The sequence below is a fragment of the Dreissena polymorpha genome, chromosome 9, assembly GCF_020536995.1.
Source record: "Dreissena polymorpha isolate Duluth1 chromosome 9, UMN_Dpol_1.0, whole genome shotgun sequence".
Taxonomy (NCBI): Eukaryota; Metazoa; Mollusca; class Bivalvia; order Myida; family Dreissenidae; genus Dreissena; species Dreissena polymorpha.
Window position 1 is genome coordinate 48468930 of NC_068363.1, and position 24378 is coordinate 48493307.

The following is a 24378-nucleotide window of genomic DNA, read 5'->3' on the forward strand; positions in this document are numbered from 1 at the left end:
ACCAGCACCAACAACCACAAATCATCAACCCCAACCACCCACCATCCAACACCAACCACAACCCACCACCATCCACCACCCAATACCACCAACCACCACCCAGCACCACCATTCACACATCACCACCCATCAACCACCACCCGAATTCTGGTCAAGAATCCGAATTGTAAAAGAGGATCCGAATACGTAATTAAACGATATTACCCCTATTGTTATGCACACATCTTTCGAATCGTATATTTCAACGTAAATCTGTATACCAGACATCGTTGACAGACTGACATAAATCCGATAATTGTTTGTTGCTCAGCGCGGGCCCCTGCCAGTTCCCGATCACATTGGTGATAATGGCCGATTTGCATAATTGCCAACTTGCGCCTCCGTGTTTTGTTTTTTGGTCCTTACTTACAGATGATTGACACCAATTGGCTACTGAGCTTCAATCGACGGGTGCAACAGTATGGAAAAATTATCTTTGCCAAATCAAGATTTTCAATTGGTCAATCAATATTTATCTGTTATACAAAAAGTATAAATAAAGTTATGTTTGTCAACTGTTGTATAAACAATCTATTGAACCATGTACTGCAAGCTATTTTTATGAATTTTTAAACGTGTGTTTAAGCGTTCCGAATTAACAATGCCTCCACCACAAACATCGGATGTTTGGAATCATTTTACGAAGTCAGCCGACAAGCGAAATGCAAGATGCAAATATTGTTCTACGGATTTTGCGTATGGCGGCGGTACGAGCAACTTGCGGTTGCACTATAAGCTCCATCCGCTGCCCAATTTACCTTCTAAGAATATAAAGCAGACAACGCATGACTTCGCACCATCGTCTTCGATTGAAATGTCGTCTTCAATAACCGAGCGAGTGTCACGTGCACTCGCAGACTGGATTGTCCGCGACTGTCTTCCGCTAAGCGTGGTGGAGGGCAGTGGCTTCCGGGAGATGATGGCCATAGCAGCCCCGTCATTTAAGGTTCCCAGCCGTGGCACCACCCGTTCTCGTATAGAGAAACGCTACAATGAGGAACGGGCAACTCTACAGCAGCAGCTAGAGAAAGTGACATCAGCTGCCATTACAACGGACACGTGGACATCAAACTCTACGGAGAGTTATCTCAGCGTGACGTGTCACCATATCGACAATGACTGGCGTCATCACTCCAACATTCTCCAGACGCGCGCTATGCCAGAACATCATACGGCAGAAAACTAAGCGTCCCGCCTCAAGGAATGTGTCAATGAGTTCGGTCTGACAGACAAGATCGGAACATGTGTACACGACAATGCCAGAAAAATTGAGAAGGCGGGAACAATGTGCGACGGATGGTCCGACCTCTCTTGCTTCGCAAACACACTCCAGTTGTGCGTGAAGCCAGTGCTAGACATACCGTCTGTTTCAAAGGTCGTTGGAAAGTGCCGTAAACTAGTAGGGCACTTCAAGCACTCAACCACGCTAACAGCGGAACTTCTGCGACGACAGGAACTGCAACAGCGAGAGCCCAACAAGTCGACATATGCCCTCATACAGGATGTACCGACACGTTGGAATTCTACGCAAATGATGTTAAGTCGCCTTCATCAGCTCAGGCCTGCGGTATACAAAAAACGCAACATCCACCACCCACCTTCCACCACCATCCTCCACCCATCATCAACCCACCACCACCCATCACCCACCACTACCACCATCCACCACCCAACACCACCCACCAACCACCACCACATACCATCCACCACCCACCATCCACAACCCACACACCACCCACCACCATCATCCACCACCCACCATCTACCACCCACTACCCACCATCCACCACCCACCACCGACCACCACCCTCCACTCACCACCCACCCACCACCACCCACAATTCACCATCCACCACTCACCCACCACCCACCCAGCACCACCTACCATCCACCATCCACCACCATCCACCACCCAGCATGCACCACCTACCATCCACCACAACCACCCTCCACCCACCACCAACCCACCATCCACCACCAACCATCCGCAACCAACCATCCACCACCTACCAACCACCACTCACCATCCACCACCACCCACCCACCGCCCATCACCCACCGTCCACCAGCCACCATCCACCACCCACTATCTACCACCCAACACAAACCACCCTCAAAACCCATTACCACCCACCAACCACCACCACCTACCACCCACAACCCACCATCCGCCATCCACCACCAACCACCCATCCCCCACCACCCACCATCCACCCACCACCACCCACCTCCACCAACCATCCACCACCAACCACCCACCATCCACCAACCACCACTTATTCATCATCAACCGACTACCACCCACCTACCACCATCCACCACCCACAACCCGCCACCCACCATTCGACACCCACCATCCACCACTCACCATTCACAATCCACGAATAACCACCCACCACCCACCACCACCTACCACCCACTATCCACCACCCACCATCCACCACCCCACCATCCATTACCCACCATCCACCACCCACCTCCCATCTCCCACCACTCAACATGCATCACCCACCATCCACCATAAACCATCCACCACCCACCACCAACCACCCACCATCCATAATCCACCACCCACCACCACCCACCACCCATCACCGACCACCCACCTCCCACCGCCCACCACCCACCATTCACCACCCACCACCCATCACCGACCACGCACCACCAACAACCCACCACCAAACACCCACCACTCATCCACCACCACCATCACCACCACCACAACTTCCATCACCACCACTACTACTACTCCTTCTGCAACTAGTTGAAGGAGTAATAATAATAATAAAAATAATAATTATTATTATTATTATTATTACTTTTATTATTATTTTTATCATATTATAATTACTGTTATTATTGGTGGTATTATTATTATTAGTATTATTATTGTTATTATTATTATGTTAATGATGGTTGATATGATGATTTCAAGCATAATAATAATAATAAATAAATGGAGAATTATATATTTATATTTTAAATAATATATATATATATATATATATATATATATATATATATATATATATATCTATATATATATATATATATATATATATATATATATATATATATAAATTAATTATATATATATATATATATATATATATATATATATATATTAGGGATGGCATCGAATACCAATAGCGGTATTCGAATGTTCGCAAATTCATTCAATCGAATATTCGAATATTCGCATAAAACGGCTGGATTGATTTTACCTTGTTATGTGTTAATTTCCATTGGTTTGTAAGTTATATCCGTTTGCTAAATACGAGTCTGTTTATTAACGTTGCTATCGAATAATTGTATCGCTGTCGACTAATACTATGACCGATACTGTGATTGGGCACAAATAGAATGAAAAACATCGTGTTATAGAATTTTATTTTTTAATGATTCCACAGATTTGAAGCAGAGCGCGCATATGTAAAACTAAGTTTACACACATTACACGTTGCGGTCTTCTTATCCACAGACCGTGTTAAGTATTCCATACTGCAGAAGGGGCTGGTGGCATTTTCAGATTTGAATTATGATTCCTTGATGATTGTTAATTTATATTATCTGTTACTTTTGAGTAATTCACATATTTAAATGTCTGTTCAAACTGTGATCAAAAAACTAAATTATTATTCGCAAGAAAATTGAAGCCCTTAATTGGTACCTAATTGACAAACAACAGTTCGGGCCCTTTCTTATAGTAAGTATATTGCATTGCGCGATTTGAGTAATTCACACATTTTAATGGCTGTACATACTGTGATCACAAAACTTAATTATTATTCGCCAGTCAATTGAAACCGTTAATTGGCACCCCACTGGCAAACAATAGTCGGGGCCTTTCTTAGAGCGTGTATATTGCATTTCGCAATCAAAACTGATACGGGCTGCGTTATCAGTTTGACACGAAGAACGTCACGTCAAACATGTTACTCCCAAGTGATTTCAGTTGCTTTTTTAGTAAGCGGTTCGCAGGTCATTAAATATTGGTGAAATTACGTTTGGAAAAAAAATGCGAATATGCGAATATCATTTTTATTATTCGAATGCTGACCATTCAATCGAATATTCGATTATTCGAATAATTTTGCCATCCCTAATATATATATTGTTTGCCGCGACTATCCTGCTTGGTACGTGGATGTTTAGGAGACAGTGGGTGGGAATGGAATGGAGGTTGGGATGGATCTGGGATCGCTTGCCTCGATTGTTTCGGCTGTCGGAGGCTCGGTTGCGGGGTCTGGTGTGCGGGCGGGCCGGTCTAGGCTTGCTCGGCAGGAGTTGCGCTTGTGTCGAGACGATGGGTTCTGCGCGATGGGAACTGCAACTATCCGTAATTTACATTCACGACGGACTTACGACGGACTTACACTAACAGTTGGACTATTCACTCCTTCTCTCCTCAAGACAAACACACAACAGCCATATGCAATACATAAACACGACCCACACAGCACACCATCATACCAACCCTCCAACCCCCTTTTTTCGACTCACAGTGAACGATAAGTTCTAATTGGCTATAGTGATGTATTTATATTGAAAAAAATCTTCGGCGTAAACCCGGGGTAATTTTTTACCTACTTTGGCTCAAAATTACCCTCCCCCCCCCAAAAAAAAAGAAAATAAATAAAAAAAATTATGTAGGCACAGAGATAGCCTTTCGAAAACAATAGGTGCATTGTTAAGAAAAAAATTAACGACCAGTTCGCTGTTGTTAGAGAATTAATTTTGTTCCTGATTTCCAGTAATAAGACGTCTTTTCCGACGAATTACACACCTTCCATCCATCGCTATCGAAATACTTACAATTGAGATGAACAGATCGTTATAAATCCAATAGTTCATCAAATCTTTAATGCAGGTTCATATTTCGTAATACATTTTGTGTAACAGTTGCGTATTGACGTTGAAGGGCGTCTACATGAACCTAGGTTAACGCGAAAAATATAAAAATAAAGACGATGTCTACTGTAGAAACGGTTTTACTTTTATAAAATTGGTTTAATTCAATTGTATTTTCAAATAGTACTGATACTATAGAAAGAACTATATGCATTTCACAACATAAAATATGACCCAAATACAAAACCAACGACATGTTCAAACCATATCTGTTATTGGGGTGGAGCTTTTTTCATGCGTACGTGTCTAAGAGTTCTTTTATTTTATTTTTATTTTTTCAATAGTATTTATAGCGTTTGCCAATTCAGTATTATTCAAATTGTATTTGTTTTATTGTTATTTTTAATTTCCATTCGATGTTTAACCCATGATCTTGTATATTGCATTTCGTTTTTCAGTTTGATTGCCTGTTTTGGCATCTGATTTTGCAGTTGATTTTGCCAATCTACGGCCGGTCTGTCACATGTTACAAAGTTTGATTGTATTTGATTTTGCAAATGTTTCTCTGCACACACTGCTCATCTTTCAACTTTTTTCCTACTGTATTTGCATTTTATTAAGAACTAGTTCATGTCCATTTAACCGATGTGTAACACGTAACACCGAGTTATTGCATTTGATATTGAAGTTGCTTTTATCCATGGCGCCATCTGTTGCATAATGTTAAATAAACTCGCGCGCTTCTTGCCTTCATAAAACACCCACTTACGTCTACTACATAAACCATGCATCTCGTCTGCAAAAAAACACACATATGTTGTCTGCATGAAACTCTTGTCTGCGATTCCCCGAAGACGACATTAACGTGGACGCATACGTGCTCGTGTCTTTGAATGCGGACAGGGCCACCTATAAGTATGCAAACAACCTGATGCTTCACACGCGCAACGACGTCTGTACGGACTGAGCATATTCCTCGTTGCCAACAGGACGGGCCTTGGGCGCAAACGGACCGTAGATAAAAAGGGTAAGCACTTTCTTAGGTGTAAAATTGGAGCTTTCTCCATTTATGATTTTATTTTTGACTCCACCAAACAATATACTTAATACAGATAGCGTATTTCATAATTTTATCTGATATTGGACATATTAATAACGTTCACAACTGACCTCAGAAAGCAAAAACTAATGCGCTACCACTGCGCCACGCAGACTTTAAGTCACCTGGCAAAAGCACATTTTTCCTCGATCTGAATGAAACTTTGTCAGAACGTCTTCCCAAATTATATATCGACCGGGTCTAAAACTGTGTAACTTGGGGCCAAAAGCTCATAAAAACTAATGAGAATATTTGTCTCTGTAGTATAAGGGCCTAGTCATGTGGGGTACAAAAGAAGGTCAAATTAAAGAAAAAGATTGTGAGAACTATAGAGGTCATATATGCTGCCCATAAAAATACTGGTGAGAACATTTGTCCTAACAATATCTCGGATGAGTTTGAATCTGGGACACGTGAGGTCGAAAACTAGATCATTCGGTGAAATAAAAGTAGCTGCCTATTAACATTATAAAAGTTACTTTTTTTTAATTAATTTATGTTTGTATGTGCTCAGTTTGTTCAAAAACATGGTAACCAGGTGACGGAGAAGTTTTCTTTGAAAGGTCAATTTCGGAACCTTATGAATACTACCTGCAGAGAACAATGTAGTTCCTTTTAGGTTTCAAGTGAGCAACTTTGACCAAAGTCATTTGCCCTTTGTATATATTTTTTCGTTAGGACATTACATTTTTTGTAATTATTTTAGTTTTTTACAATAAATTACAATTCAACAGCTTTCGAGATAAAGTACTCCTTGAATGAGTCCGAAATAACTTGAGAGAGAAGTTTCAATAATATCGCAACGACGCCTTAATTTTGTGAACACATGTGAGAGAAGTTCAAATAATATCGCAACGACGCCTTAATTTTGTGAACACATGTGCATACATGAATTTTATAACTGTAATCGTCATACTCGAATACCTTGTAATATCGTACCAAAGATTATTTCTATGATGTTTCTTTGCGAGATAATATCGACCACAACATGTAGACTGGAAATTGTGTTTGCTTTTTGATTCGCATATGCCGCTCAAATTATCGGCCAATGTGGTTCGTTGACGTCAATTAATCCACGCAGGGCTTCCTCATAGGGCTACATTTTCAGAGTAACTGACCGCATCATTCAGTGACACAGGCAGAAGATTACTTTCTACGGTATGGTTATACAAGTATAAGTTTGTGGTTTTAACCGCATAAACATAATTCAAATGCATTCAGAAAAGGATTTCCTATGCTGGAACGCGAGCCTACCCTCCTTTGTGCCAATATGTTTTAGCCGTTATAGCATTTCACGAAAATATATATTTTAACACAAGAATGGGTTTCCAATGTTAAATACAATCCAATACATGCATTTGAAATTAAAAATCATATAATTATTAATGCCGGGTTCGCCGACATGGAATATTCCAATTAGCATTGTGTGGCTAAATTCAATAATGACGACTCGTTTATTGCATATTTCGTTTCCCCCTTGACGCCAATTGTCGTCTCATATATCCACCGCTCATTTGAAATGACAGACTGCAATATTAAAATTCAGGAAATCGAATACAAAACATGGTAAACACTGTATCAAGTAATATAATAAATGATGCCCGCTTGATGATGTATTTCAAAAATTAGATCGAAGTTAACATTCAACGAAACTATAACACGATACAATTGATTTATTTAAAGAAATATTTCTGGTAAAAGTAAAAGCACCACCTCGTGTTGTATACCTTCAAGCTAAGATTTATTTCAATCGGACATTCGATAACGCTGGGCATACACAAACGATTCAATCAAACACATAGACTTTGCTAAAAAATATGAGTGTGCATAAGGTTCTGGATGTAAAGAAGTTTACAGAATACATTCGCTTGCATTCAACTAATAACCATATATGCATTTGTAAAAGAATTGACGTGTTGTTACATAGGAAACCACTTCTAAGTAAATATAATAGCACCTAACAAAAACCATTAAAGACGTTGCCTTGGTGAACTTCAGTAAACATTTTCTTTTGTTTTATCTTGTTTCGCAAACCACCGCTTCTCATACGTGTTATAAATTTCTCAACTAACTCGGTCAACCTTGTCTGTTAATATACTGGTAAGACGAAGGCACATGAGTCACATTTCATAACTAATCTTGTAATATTTCAAAGTTCTTATGTTTGAATGTTTTCTAGTTCCTGTTTGTATCATATCGATGTTTAATAAACAAGTGTGTTTTATGTTAGGCGAGATCTTATTTTGTCTGCTTGAGTTGTGCACATTATAAAAAATTAATTCTATGAAGACAAGTCATAATTTCGAGTGAGGTTTGTCATGTTTGTTTTAAGTATAAATTATTAACAAAATCATTACCTGTGAGTATGGTATATTTTATAAATTTTGTTTCATGACATTTTTCAATATTTCATCACCCAAATTTCCCTTAATTGGTATCTGCGTAGTATTGTATCGATCTACAAACCTGTGTTGTTTAGCTAAGAATTCATGTATTTACATAAATATTTTACTTTGCCAGGAACTTCCTGGAAGCCTCGTTATCCTCCTTTCTCGAATGCCCGGATTGCACATAAAATGGTAAGAGTGGCCGATTCTCAGCAGTGTGCCTGTGAAGTGGTTTACGCATGGGACTGTTATGTTTGATAATAAATAAAATCTCCTCACTACTAAACAAGAGCACCTGGAAAACGGTAAATCAAAACACGCCATTAATAGATAAAACATAAAACAAAGTTAGTAATACTTATAGAAATAATTGCTATTATTATATTTGGGTTGTTTTTTTACACACCATATTACACTTTCTGCCCTCTTTGCCATTTTGCCGATCGTTGTACACACCATTTTTCATGCCCATATTGTTTTGAAACATTCGCTGCTGGAATCAATCTTATGTTTTTAAGTTTTTAGTCAGAATCACTTTATATCTGTCGCATCTTACATCACATTAAACAGTAGTCATATGCAGGCTCAGAGGGTTGAAAAGACTAGACTATATTCACATAAACAAGGTAGGACGGTACGCTATAAAATAGGATGTATGAAACATGCCACTTTTTTCGTTGCACTGTCAATCATTTGTCGCAGTTTATGCAACAATAATACTTGTATTTACTGTAATCAACATGAAAATATATTGACTGGTAGAATAACCTGTGTTGTAAAATCTTTAACGTATAAGACGCCCGTAAATAATTTATGATATCGTTGTCTCTTGTAAACAACCCTAAGCATTGAGTGCATGCAATTAACATGCACATGACCACGTTATTAAAGCATCCAGGTTGACCTGAACAGCATATGGAAACATTGTTCGGATGATTCAATAGTCAGTATACAATTTATATACACACTCAGTTTGACAGCCATGATAATGATCTTAACCCGGTTTTGACCTATAGTGATATCAAACAAAATAATCAGAAAAATTTATTCCAAACTTTGTGTTTTTTCTATAAACACAAGTCTATGTTAAGTATATTAGTTCAATATTCTAAATTGACTGATATTATTAATCGCTGCTTTCATTGTTGGTATACAAGTCAGTTTGCTTCCTCAAGTCTCTACAAACGATCACTGCTTATGATTCGGAGCTTATTTATATTGGTAAAAAATAGTATGGCAAGCCACTAAACGTGCATATGCTTATTGATTACATTTAATAACAATCCGATTACTGTTTAGCACTTATTAAGCACTTATTTTGAAAGATCTTCCAATTATTTTATGTTAAAATCGGTTAATAAAAATTCACCTTAAACGGAAGATTAAAATCCACGTCTACATCCACCAAGAGGAGGAACTGCTAAAACCTTTTGCGATGGTCATGCCTACCGAAGAAGATGAAAGCGATAGAAATCACATCACCATGAAATCGGCAATATGACGAGGTCCAAAAGAAAAGCCTAAAATTTTACAGGGCTAATGGTGGAATTTTGTAGGAAGTATTGGTTAAGTTGGCTGTTAACTGTAGAAAACGGATGCAGAGGATTTATAACTTTTTACGAAATTGAAGATATTCATTGTTATTGAAATAACTGCACGCAAAAGTAAGATAGCTATCAAATGAGTAAGAAGTGCTGCTGAGACGGCATCAAGCTAGATTCTGCTCAGCAAGAACCACACGAACAGGATCCAGACACTGAAACATATTGGACTGATTTCCATCGTGGGCTTACGTTGGTTACGGATTCGTCTGTATCGAATAATTATTGAGAAAATGCGCGTGGATGACGTCAATAAATATATCAATTGCTTCCATATATGGCCCTATTGCCTTGTAATCTTTCTCTTTTGGAGAGCAAATGTATTGAATACCTAGTGACACGTGTGAGAGTTGATGAAGCACAGCACTGTGGCAGCGAAGAAAATCATTATTATGTGTGATAAATTTCTTTAATATAAAACAAGCGCACGCGGAAAGACGATCAAATATAACTTAAACATAAACAGTTATATTTTCTTCGATTGTTTGAGCACACGAGTGTCTTTTTTTAAATATGATACTTCTAAATGCGTTTTCCGAAATGCTGACATGACGTTCAGCTCTTGATATGACTCCCACAATAATGTTTTAACGAGAATCTCATTTATATTTGTATCTATTATTTTTTAATAAAAATTAAAATGTTTGATGATGATAATGTTTTCTCCCAGGGCATGCTTTGCCCAAAGGTTCATGATTTACAGGTCAACTTCAGACAATCGCTGCATGAACGCATTATATATGTTTGTGTAAAAATAACTTCCGCGTGTCATGTATTACATGATATTGCTAAGCAGAAAGGTCAAAAGGCAGCTTACCGTTATATCCATGGCCCCAGTACAGGTTGCAGAATCAACGGGTTTTTTCAGGGGCTTTCACACGGGCTGGACAGAATGTAAACACACCGCTAAGAAGTTTATTGTTGCAAATATCTCACAGTATTGAAATACATTTGGAAACATCTTTTGTGCATAAAAGACAGTTTTTCTTGCAGCGTGTGTCGATATCTAAAAGTATAAGAATAAATCATTGAATACGTCTTAAATCAGTGACAAAATTTCACGTTGCGTGAATCATAACCGTTTACATGAATGCAGTAAAATAAGAATTTTTGAACAAGAGTGCAGGTCAATGAAATAAAGTAATTCTGATGTTTTGTCCATATTCAGCTTAAAAATATGATTTTTATGGTCCAGTTGACATTCTTTAAAAAAATAACCGGTGTGTTTACATCCATTGACGTTTAATTGGGAACCCCACAAAGTCACGTGATCGTGCACCCTGAGTAAGAGTGTATGAATCATTGGGCTAGGGTCAATCATCCACGGGTATTATTCATTATGGGACTGCTGTTTTTTTTTCACGAAAACAACAACATAAAAAACATCAGGACTAAAAGAATTTTATATTATATTTGCAATAATTATGTATAACAGCCTTATGTGACGAGTAAACAAATATTGCTTGCTTTCCAGCTTTCCAAAATACCAAAGAAGTTATTTGAAGTTTGATTTTTTTCGATATATATATAAAGAGAAGTTGATGATGAAACTTAAAACAATAAGGAGACTGAAAAAGGCCTGTGGCCGAAACATTTGATAAAAGAGTGACTATGTCATGTTTTAATAAGAAGACTGTATTGCAAAATTATTTTCAATTGTCGGAAAATGATTTCGTACTTTCAGGGTATTTTTGTTTGTTCATATAATATATTATATCCTGTTCTAATTTATGATGCATGACACATCATTGCTCTTGTCAATTCGCCAATGTATGTCATGAGGTCCCTCTTACACAGTTCACTTAATTGAAGCCTTAGTTAGTATACGGTCCGTTTCACGAAGGCTTTCACTCAATTGCACCAGTAATATAAACGGTCTTTGTCAAACGGGTTACGGTATCTCTCAAATGCATATTTCGAGCTTGCCTTAAAGGGGCCTTTTCACAGATTTTGGCAATGTTAACATTTGCTCTAAAAAGCTCCAGTAAAAAAATTCGAATAAAATTTTAAAAAAAGAAAAAAAGTAACCCTCAACAGGGCTCGGAGTAAACAGTCTACCATTGAAACTCCTCGACCATCCTTCCGCATGTAATGAGAGCCGTATTTTATAATATATAAGCAATCCTCGTAGTTTCACAAAATATAACAACAACAACAGAACTCTCCAAATTATTCAATCCAGGGGCGTTCCTGAGGCGATTTCAGCTATACGCACGATCGAGCAGCAAAGCTGCGAGTGGGTGGGCAGGTGCGGGAGCGGGTCTCCCCCTCCTGCTTGGGAGGTTTTGGGGCCTCCCACAAGAAAATTTTAGAAAATTCATTGCAGATAGTGCGCTTTGGTGTTATCTTTTAGCCAAGTTTTGGCAATTTTACTCATCAATTTCTTGCTTGAAAAAGACCGATAAAATGAAATATTTAGTAAACATTGTCAACAGCAAATATACAAGCGACCATAATTTATTTGCTAAGTTTAAGTTTAAAAATCAAGAAGCCTTATTGCGAGGGAGAATGGATCCATAGTTGCATAGGTGGGCGAGGTAGTTCAACTCTATTGCTGGTGGGAGTATGGGGTTCTCCCCTATACAATTTTCGAAATTTCTTTGCAAAAGTTGTAATTTGCTGTTGCATTTTAGGCACATTTTTGCAATTTTTATCCTCGAATTTCAGCTTGAAATAATTGAGAAAAAATAAAATAAATATTTTCAATAAACATTGCCGACTGCAAATATACTTTTGACAATAATCTATTAAGTTTGAGTGTCAAGGCTTTAAATCAAGAAGCCTATGACAGCGAGTGAATGGGTATGTAAATGTGAGGGAATGTTTGACTCTTGCTTCCTCCCCCAGAACATTTTGGATTTTATTGCAGAAGAAGCGTTTTGTTGTTATCTTTCAGCGACATATGGCAATTTTATTCTTCAAGTTTTTCTTCTAAAAAAAGTAAAAGGGTTTTGCATGTTTTCCATGGAAACCTTTCCCATGTCCATGTTTTTGTTGCGACTCTGTAAAAATGTAATGCCACATCCACGGCGTGTGTATTTGTTAAGACGAGTCGTCAAACCTGATGCGACGTGGCGCCAAAAACTAAGCCCTTCATTATTTTCTGCTGAAACTGATTTTATTTGGGGTATTTGGTCAACAGAAAATTACATTTGTTTTGAGTTAAACTGTTAAAGAAACAATCTTTGAATGAAACAACAGCATGCGCACAGAGTCTTGACCGAGCATACTTAACTTTTTTATTTAACTCATAGAAAATCGTCTTACCTTAAGGGAAATGTAAAGCTGTGAACATTTTCCCACTTATCTGTCAAAAGAGCTAGCTTCTAAGTATCACCTAATGAACATGTTTTGCTGACGCTATCTCCAAAAAATATCTGGATAAAACGGAGCGTTCGCCGACATTTTGAAAATTTGCGCCATGTAAACATAATCTGCTACCCGTGTCCGAATATTGGTTCCCAAATATTGAAAGGCGACAACACAGTCGTGGAACGAGTACAGTCTACACAGTAATTATTACCCCTCATCAGTGAAAAAAGACGTTACTTCGTATGTTTGGAGTTAAGACTGTGTTGTGTTTTGTACCCACTGTTATTTTCTTAAAGTGGACGTCTTTGTTGCTTGTTTTCATAATTATACCCCTAACCCCCCAACCCCCTTAGCCCTCTCTTTTAATTGCATTTTTTGGATTTAAATAGTGTTCATTTGTTTTAGTTTGAAACTGAATTAAACGCACGGGCGTACTGCCGTATGCCTAGGTACGCCCCTGCAATCGTTTCGAGTTGCAACGCTTTTTAATTTTCAGGTTTTTAAATCGTCAAAAGATGCATACAATGGCTATATTAGAGAATAGTAAATGTTCAGTATTACTGTTTCCTCACAAATATCATAACTAAATCGAAAATTTGCGAATCTGAAACAACTTTTTTTAATTGTGTCAATTTACCAAAACGTGAAAAGGCCCCTTTACAACTGTTTTACTGCATGACATTGAGTGGTGTGGAAACAAACTGAATACAGTTTATAAATAATAATGATAATAATAATTTATCAAGAATTCCGACAGTTAAATAATTTTAAGAAACATCCAACATTGCAGGTAATGTTGTTATCTCACGAGAATTACATGCAATGCCGGCATGGCATTAACACACCTTGTGCTTAATTATACACATCATATTCATGTGCTCATAATTTCTGTACTCAAAGTTCAAAAGAGTGTGACTTGTTGCACCTGTTTTATGCATGCATATGTGAACTCCGTAATCAAGGTAGTAGATAGTGCAAGGTAAATATATCAACTTCAAATAGTTAGGATGTATGTAAAGGAACACGCCTTCATTTTTTCTTTGTTCACAAGTATTAGTAAATGCAGCAGGTGTAAGCCATATTGAAATGGTTCACTCTGGTTCAGATGCACTTGAAAATCGACTTCTATCTACGATGACTCGCGCTGTAAAGCTGAGAAAAACATGTGAATAGACATCTTGTTTACCTATTAGACGCTGTCGATAAACTTTGATAGCGATGTCCCATGCGAACAATTTCCAGATAAAAAATGGATTGTAGTAAACATGCGTAATGGAAACAAGAATTGTTGCCAAGATTAGCCGGTGAAAATTATCTTCAGTTAGCATGTCGGCCTAGCTGTGAAAGCTCTATTTTTGACATGGGATAATTTATGCAACGGCAACAGTGAACAGCTATTGACTTTGGCACATTTTTTTTAATGTAGAAAATGCAAACATAATGTAATTGTTTAACGTATATCTATATATATTGCATTCTGAAGAGTTAAGATTTTATCTTTGTTGATTTTATATTGATGTCTATAACCTGTAATCAAGTTCTAAATGAAATGTTGCACTTTCGTCCATATTTGTCAAAATCATTATGTATTGTGCCTTCATAGAATACAATAATATTTTATTTGACCTTTTTAACCGCGACACGAATATAATTTTGAACCAAGTTAAAATAGTATCTAACGAATTTAAAGCTGTGTTACCAATTAGTGGACAAATGTATATATTTTTAAAAGCTGGGAGCCTTTATCTTAACTGAAATATTTAATTTAGATTATTTTTATTTCATGGATTTCATGATTTCCTTTATTTTCCATTTCATGGACCCCTACAAACCAATAGAATATATCGGTAATATATACACATTCTGACACAATAATCATCAATAAATCCCTCGAAATATGAGGACTGTTGATACAAAAATGTTTACTGAAGTGTCGTCAATTTTTACCATTGGGACATATCAGTTATTTTTATATACAAGCCTATGTAAATCATGTAATCACCGGAATGTGGCTAGTTTTGATCATAGGGGCCTAATTTTAACATAAACAACAGTTTTATGCTTATATCATATCATCTTTGCCTGTAGACTCGTGTGGAAATGTGCCTCTGGCCAGCTTCCTTCAGATGTTTCAGTTCTGGGCGAGTCGTTCCAGCTTTCCCCGCGTCTTGCCCATTTATTTGCCATCTGAATCCATGTCACTGCGCTAGGTGTTTTTATGCCTTTCTCTCTTTCTTTTCCATAGTGGCAGGTGAGATACTGTGTATTGGACGCAGGCTTGAGAAGGGTATGGCTTATCCATCGCAAACGTTTCTAAAGGATGTCTTCTTCAACGGGTTGCTGTTTTCTTCTTCTACAAAAGCTTTCTTTTGTGATCTTGTCTGGCAAACGGATCCTAAGTTTCTTCCATAGATAGATATAGATGGAAACCTGGATTTTATTTATGTAGGTGATGGTGGTTCTCCAGTTGATGCCAAGTGTTGTAATTTTTAGTTTATGAACTCAATTTAGACTGCTTTGTTTTATGCCATCGGGGCTTGGTGGACATGTGTTATCAGAACAGGATACCATGTGGTCATCATTTCATAATAAAGACTAGTCTGGTTTGTTGCTCGGCAAGTTCTGCTTGATATTTCAACAGTTGCAATAATATATATCAATTAAATGTGAGGTCCTATCAGTGTCTTTCCACACATCCAAATATGGGAGGGTGAACAGATTCGTATAAAAAGCCATGTGCAGTGAGAAGCTGGTAGAGAGTAGAATTGAATATAGAGATGTAAAGATACAAGTAGTATGGGAGGAAGTTGGTGGCAGTTTGAGAGAGAATGGATTTTACCTAGATTGTGAAGACAGTTAACAATTATAAATTATTGGTGTATAATTTATTTATTTTCGTAGTGTGTAAATAAAATGTAGAGTATATATACTGTGTTGTGAAGTTATAACTCTCCCCCCCACACACACACTGACAATTGTAACATTGGTGGCAGCTTCGGGATAAGGACTTAAACATGTTTTTGAAGAAAATGGATATTATAATCATTCATCATAGCGTCGTGATAAGGACTTGAACACGTTTTTGAAGAAAATGGATATTATATTCATTCACCATAGCGTCGGGATAATGACTTAAACACGTTTTTGAGGAAAGTTGATATTATATTCATTCATCATAGCTTTGGGATACGGATTTAAACACATACGAAATTGGATAATTACTCGTCATTTTGTCTACATGGGGACTTCAAAGAAGAAAGTGTTTATCGAAGTCAAATTGCATAATACCTTGACAGACAATACATCTTAGGTCAATTAATTTCTCTCCTGAGACTGTAAGCCCTTAGTCAAATTTACAGCAAATCAGATATCATAAGGGCACACTTTAATCCCCCAAGGGACAGTTTAAACGTAATCAAGTACCTGTAGGACTGATGAATAGTTCTTCCAGGAATGTTTAGTCGGCTAAATGTACTACACTGGGATTTTCACAAGAAATTAAATCCCACGAATTTGAAAGAAACTGTTGACTCAAACACTGAGAACTGAGGTATTAAAGTGACCGAAAGCATGTTTATGTGAACATTTCAAGTGAACCGAAGAATGGCAGTGTAATGAACAGCATGCTAGTCTAGAATGATTAAAATGTACGGGGTTCGACATGTGTTGAAGAAATATATACAGTGGTCAGATTTTATCTGTTCGACAATGCAGTTCCTTCATAGGAAAAGGAATTATGTGAGGTCACAGAATAATCAGTCGTCGAAAGCAAGAATTTCCAGAGTAAAACTTCATGAATGTGGATTGTGGAGTTGGATTTTCTTGCTGCTACATATTCAGATGGTGAAGCTTTGGGACTGTATGTATTTTGTATATCGTGGGTTATTCAGAATAAGGAAATACTGTCGCTACCGGATAACCCGACTGCGCTTCCGTAAACATTCTGACCACCGAAATGCAGATCGCAGTTCGACGTTGAGTGACAGCAACTATGGAATGCTAAATATAGACGGAAACCCTAGGATAGGTGAAGTGTCATCTGCCGTAGGAAGTCTTGCAAAATTAAGCAGAGTTTACTGTTCACTGGAGAGAACAGCCAAACTCCAACAGCAGGTTCCAGTTATTGGCGTTGTTGTGAGGTGGCGTAAATCTGACAGTCAAACAACCCCAAGAGACACTGTTCCTAATTGTCCACCATCCAATGGTCACATACAGTTCTATGACAAGTTGGCGTTCAGAAAAAGGCAAAAACACCGAAAACATCTATCGGACGAAACAGTCAGCCATCAAAACCACGTAGAAGAGGACAGAGATCAACACCATACCGTAAAATGGCCAGACTACAACTGCAGGTATCATCCCAGCAAGGTCAAGAAAGATGTTAGTATTCCCCCGTAAGAATCTTCGTCAAAGAAATCCAGTTCACCGTTACCAAAACTAGTGCCAGACAACAGCCTGATTTAATGGCCGTTTAGCAGATAAAGTGGTCATCAATTAATTGTAACTTTTACCCTACAGATCAGAACTGAAATCTGTCAGCATGTTACACCTAAGAGCACAAATTAATTATTCATGTGTGTGTGTCTACAGTGTAAAAATGGAATATGAAGTGTCACTGTGGGCGCTTTTATAGTGTTTGTGTGTATTTAATTCCAAACCAATGACTTTGGTATATATTTTGTGCTTATTTGTTGGATTAAGTGAGTTTTTATGGAGTGTTTAAAAAGTTCCCTGGATTTAAAACCGTGTACACTTGGATTTATTCTTTTTCAGAATCAAACATTTTCGCCATATTCTTATAGAATTATTTATAATATAACCATATGTTCATTTAATAAGTAAAGCGCACAGGACAATTAAGCAGGACGACTGCTACTTATAATTTTATGAACTTTACAAATTTGTTGTGCCTAAATTATACATTCGTTAATGTAAATTTAAAGTAATAAGTGTAAGGCACTTAACGCGGTTGCAAAGTAGGACTTTTGTTTGATAGTCAGATGTGTGATTGCGTGAATTCGTGCAACTGAATATTAAGACTTTCAAGTAATAAGTTGGACAATGAAAGACGAGTTTGTGGATGTGCTTATTATACAGTGTTTTTTTTTGCAAATGACCAAGAGTGTATATTCATGTTTTCATATAATCAAACTATGTTTAATATATAATGTTGGAGATCAAGTTTTCGAAGAATAATATTTTTTTGAATGTGTTTCTTGATAATTAATATGACAGTACTGTTAATGATTCATTATATTGATTGATAAATCTGTGTAGTTTGTTTTGAGAAGTTATTTGCAATACAAGACAATGTATATGGATGTTTCTTGTCATGTTATGTAGTAATTTACAAGTAATATTCCTAGTTTTGAAGAAGGTTACTTATCATGTGCAAGTATTATTTTAAAGGGATGATTCGTATAATATTATGTATAATCACAATTAACATCATCTCATAGTAAAATTCTGATATATATATATATATATATATATATATATATATATATATATATATATATATATATATATATATATATATATATATATATATATATATATATATATATATGTTTGGTAAAATATATTGAGTATTGTTGTAATTATCCTACACCTGGAATGCAGTATATTAAAACAATTGTCTTGAGTGGGTAGAGAGTAAGGTGACATTGGCATTTGCTTAACAGCTGAAGACAGTTCATCTTTGATCATAAACGCTTTTTGTGCAATGATGAGATAAAACAAAATGTTCTCCAGATAAAACGCACTACAAGAGTTGATTGGTAAACTGTCTTGTTTTGTTTACAAATTAACGCTTAATAGGATACAAATGTTTGACTGTTAATGTTTTGTATAACCGACATGTGGGGACTACAACGGTAAATAAAAAGAACACACTGTTCGCCAAAACCCAAAATAAAAGCACTTGGACCTATGTTTATTTGCACTGCAAGTCATTTATCGCATTGTTTCTAGCAACAATGCCTTTGTGTAGTGTAAATGACATGCAAATTCAATTATTTCTAGCAGCCTATGCGTTGTTTCATGGTTAACGTGTTAGACGCCCGTACATAACTGGGATAGCGATGTCCCTTTGGAACTTCTTCAGTCTTTGACGTGCAATAAACATGCATATCGTCACATAATAAAAGCATGTAATGATGCCCTGAATTGCACATCTAAACATTATGATCATTATTGCAGCCAGTGAACATTTATATACACATACCGGTTCGTGGGTCATGCGGTCTGCAGAATATCGTTATTCATTTTCTAATATGCATGAGCATGCACTGGAATGACTTGTATTATATCGGTCACCACGAATGTCTATCCTTTCGTCCTTTTTCCGTCGATTGTTGACACTTGTGCAGTGAAGTACCCCGCCATTTTTTAGCATACTCCATTGAATTACGACCTATTACTACTATTCAGGAGGTATAACAACTTAATAATGTATTACAACATGGGTATTCTTCTCTTCTGTGCTCTTGTAATAAGTATATTTATAAGTTTGAAAAGGCTTATATGTTTCATGGTGATTTCCAACAGTTTATCATTTACAGGGACTTACATATCCGATTTCCGGTCTAATGATATTCACTCGTTCTTACAAGGATTCCAGGAAATGGTATGCTCTGAATTAATTCGCATGGCGTTCAACGAATATCGTCGAATTCAAATAAGTCCATAATCAGCGTACACATTTGATAATAGAATTAAACTGGATAAGATAATGGTAAGATCAAGGTCTTTTAATATAGCGAAATAACTTGGCCAACACAAACATGCATATTTATTATCATATTATTTACGTAAAAGTCTTATGAAAAACCATTTTTAAAACAATGCATCTTTTTGGATCGATTTTGTGTACGCTATAAGATATTGAAATTCAAAGCCAACATTTCAGTTATCTTATTTCCAGGGTCTTGATTTCGCCAGATATTTTAAACGGTAGAAACGGATATTGTTTGAAAAGGCATTTATAGAGAGTTTGGTCCGTCAACTCATTAGAAAAAAATGAGTTAAGCGCAATTATTTTCCAAAAATTATATGAAGTTGGTAACAAACTCTATTCTTCACCATTTAAATGATCGAATGAAGATTAAGTTAGGTAAACAAGTTTGTTTGCTATTTCGGTTTTTGAAAACTAGCACAACATAAGCTGGATAACAGCGCCTGGTTTTCACAAGTCATGAACAGTTGGTAGGCAACAGAATATTTCATTACATGTACGTGTATTAAAATTCCAACGCTCTACTGTAACGGCCACCGGAAAAACTTTGCGAAACCGAAATTTCGCAAACTTAAGTACCCTTTTTCTTAAAGATTTGCTACTTTGAGACATAGTATGCGATAAAAGTCTTATCGTTGATTAATAATTGGTTATTTTCACTCAAAAAACGCGTTTTCTTCACTATGAAATTTATAAGCAAAGTTGGGGTTCCCATGGGATTTTTGCATTTTCCCATGGGATTTTCGATTTTCCCATGGGATTTTTTCTCCCATGGGATTTTTTTTCTCCCATAATTTGCAAATGGGAGAAAAATCCCATGGGATTTTTAACATTTTAAAAAACGTGTTTTATTTGCGTTTGCAAGTATTTTAACGTTATTTAAGGACTGTATATTGGTTTTATGCCAATTATATATAAAAATATTTAGTAATAAAAAAATCCCATTTTAAAATGGGAGAAAAAAATCCCATGGGATTTTTTTCTTATTTTGAGAGATTTATTCATGAAACTTTCAGAAACATCATATTTTATGAAATGATGAACAACTACGATATTTTAATGCGTTTAGTCGTGTTTAAAAAAAAAAAAAATCCCATGGGATTTATAAGCATTTTTTCCAATGGGATTTTTCAGTTTCGTAAGCCGAATAAGTTTCTTAATGCGAAAAACAACAATAAAGGAAATAATAATTATAATTTTGAATAATAAATTGAATAATATGAATAACATGAATATTTTTAAAATGAGTTACAATTAAAGGTTTATGCTAGTAGAACTTATCATTTCTTGTTCGAGCAGATGGTTGAGTCCAATTGGTGAGTATGCCAGCTTAGAACCAGTATAAATGCATCGCAGACAGACAACGCTGTCATACTGTACACACCGCTGAGTAACAATCTTTATTGCATTTCATTTTGCAACAGAAAATGAACTCCGTAGTATAATTGATCTTATATATGCCCTCTGCTTTTGAAAGCGTGCAACACATTAACATAACAATAAGTCCATGCCAAAAACTATGTGCAAATTCCATTCAAAGCTATATACACATTATAAAGGTCAGATGACCCGCGTCATGCGAAAATGGGTCTTATGTCATATGCGGCCGAAGTTGGTCCATCCTAGCTTGTCCAACCGCGCAGTCTGGTCAGGTACTACGCTGACTGATATATAAAGTCAAGCCATGATTCGTGGTCTCATATCCAAACTCGGTAGCTCCTGTGCGAAACTTTCACCGGAAACGACGGCACCGAGACGGGCGCTCGAACTTTGCGGATGCGCGTTATATGTTATATATAATAGCGCGATGTGTTTTTTCTTGCCTCAAATTAGTAAGCCCAATCAGCGTTTTATTGTGTTCTTTGCTTCTACTATTAACAAGAACTTCAACTGATACGAACATGAATTTTATTTTAATATGTTTATTTAATGCTCGGAAAACTCATTGTATATTTAGACTACTACTTATAAAACAAAGTCGGGTTTTCAACATCTGTTTTCGGCATAAAAATTGTTATTCCAAACCAGATTTTACGCACTTTACTGTACAAAATACCGTTAGGGCCACCGTGGTTACTCATTAAAATCCAGAGGGCGAGAATGCGAGAACGCGAAAGTACGATGACGACAGTGCGACAATACGATGGCGACAATGCGTTCGTACGATTGCGAAAACGCGCTAGTACGATGACGAAAATGCGACAGTGCGACAATACAATGGCGGCAGTGCGATAGTACGGGGGCGACAATGCGATAGTCATATCGTACTGTCGCCGTGGTATCATCGCAATGTCGCCATCGTTCTATCGCATTGTCGCCATCGTATTGTCGCACTGTCGCCATCGCATTTTCGAATTGCCGCCATCATACTATCGCGTTATCGCATTGGCACCATCGTACTATCGCACTGTCGGCTATCGCCATCGTATTGTCGCACTGTCGTCATCGTATTTTCGCACTGTCGTCATCGTATTATCGCACTATCGAACTGTAGTATTGTCGCCATCGTACTATCTCACTGTCGCCATCGTATTGTCGCACTGTCGTCATCGCACTGTCTGATTGTCGTCATCGTATTATCGCGTTCTCGCATTGTCGCCATCGTACTATCGCATTGTCGCCATCGTATTGTCACCCTGTCATCATCGTATTGTCACATTGTCGCCATCGTACTATCGCGTTCTCGCGTTCTCGCCCTCTGGATTTTAATGTGTAACCACGATGGCACTAACGGTATTCCGTAATACTGCTAAAGCACAGTATGATTAGGTCACTCCCAATGCTCAAATCTCTATGTCTATTTTAGTAACAACACATGTCTATGGAAGGATATTTAGGTAAAAATTACATCATTCGTGGTGAATATTTACATTATGACTGATGCTTATTCTAATTTGCTTTATGACAATTCCAACATGCTTGTTGTCTATTCGTTTATACTTGATGATTGCTGCAACATTACATCATTCATGAATAATATTTACATTATGCGTGATGTTTATTCTAACATGCTTCATGACAGTTCCAACATGCTTGTTCTCTATCGGTTATACTTGATGATTGTTTCAACATGCTTGGTGACTATCCAATGTTTGTGTGTTCATTATTCCTGAAACCAGTCATAATCGGTTTTGCCACTAAGCGTCATTAACAACGGCAGTTAGCAACAGGCAGTAAGCAGAATGCAAGTTACTAAATTATGACATCAGGTGGCGCGCGTTTATTTTCCGTATGTTGAATAAATTACTTTTCGGAAAAAAAGCGAAAACATCCGAATCATTTTGACTAGTAAACTGAATAAGCTGAATTAGTTCTCTTCGTTATATAATCTCCATGAAACTAAATACGTTCATTATTGCCATGAAGACCAGTAAGTTTACACAATGAATTGACTGCCGTGAATGTTTTTGATATTTGTAAGATGCAATTGGCACTCAAGAAATTATACATGTATTTTATTCAGAACATAACGGGGCTGATGTGTTGGAATTGTGGCCCTTCCCTAGTCCAAATAATTACAGTAGACGTAATCTACCGATGTGCATTGCATATCGACCTCATATTTATAAAGTAGCCCAAACCCCCATTGCCACAGACCTGTGCGTGAAACTTTCAGATTTCTCTAGTCTGTTTACCATGCTATAATTACAATTTCTATAAACACATATTTATCATTTTATGACTATATAATGTCTGTGGTATACAGAGAAACCTGAAAGTTACAAGTACTCGTGTCTAGTACTGTACAACTATTGTACTCCTCGTTGAGAAAACAACTACTTCATCTACATGTATTAAAATATCATAAAACATAATTTTCAATCAAGTTGGAAAAAATCAATAAATAAATGTCATATAAACAGGTTTGTCATGAACGTTGACGTCGCTCTTGGTTACCAGAAAAATTCCCACGCACGGATTTCAACCGTCATTGTTTACAATCAATTAAGTGCATAAGTACTTGAATTTGTATAGTGTTTTTTAAAAGTGTCCAGCTACAGGTGGTTAGCGTGTGGCTATAATACTAGTTAGTGAAAACATATTTTGGAATGATAAGTAATCATATTATAACGAAAAATCAACTTTTCTTAAAAAAAATAAGTTAAATATATATTCAACAAGGTATACAACTCGAAATCATCCGAAAACGGGATGCATCGTTTTAAACAGCCATTACTTCATCAATTTTGCAGCGATTTTCACGATCTTGGTCTTATTCAACGCAGAAATAAATTTCCTTTCTGGAAATGTATATGTCTTGCAATATTTTTACAAATACTGGGTCAACTTTTAAAAAATAACACGATACACAACTCGCGTGACCCAGCTGTGATCGATCAGACAGTATTCATG

The 24378-nt window shown here is 37.0% G+C and overlaps 1 protein-coding gene across 1 annotated transcript; it reads left to right on the plus strand.

Annotated features, from left to right (window-relative positions):
- Window positions 1-1324: 1324 nt before the first annotated feature.
- Window positions 1325-2563, plus strand: LOC127846017 (uncharacterized). The gene has a single exon (XM_052377198.1). It carries the CDS (start codon window positions 1325-1327, stop codon window positions 2561-2563), a length of 1239 nt encoding a protein of 412 aa, XP_052233158.1.
- The last annotated feature ends 21815 nt before the right edge of the window (window positions 2564-24378 follow it).

What these genes read in the sequence shown, in the direction of transcription:
- LOC127846017 (XM_052377198.1), top strand. Translation starts at nt 1,325, where the DNA reads ATGTGCGACGGATGGTCCGACCTCTCTTGCTTCGCAAACACACTCCAG.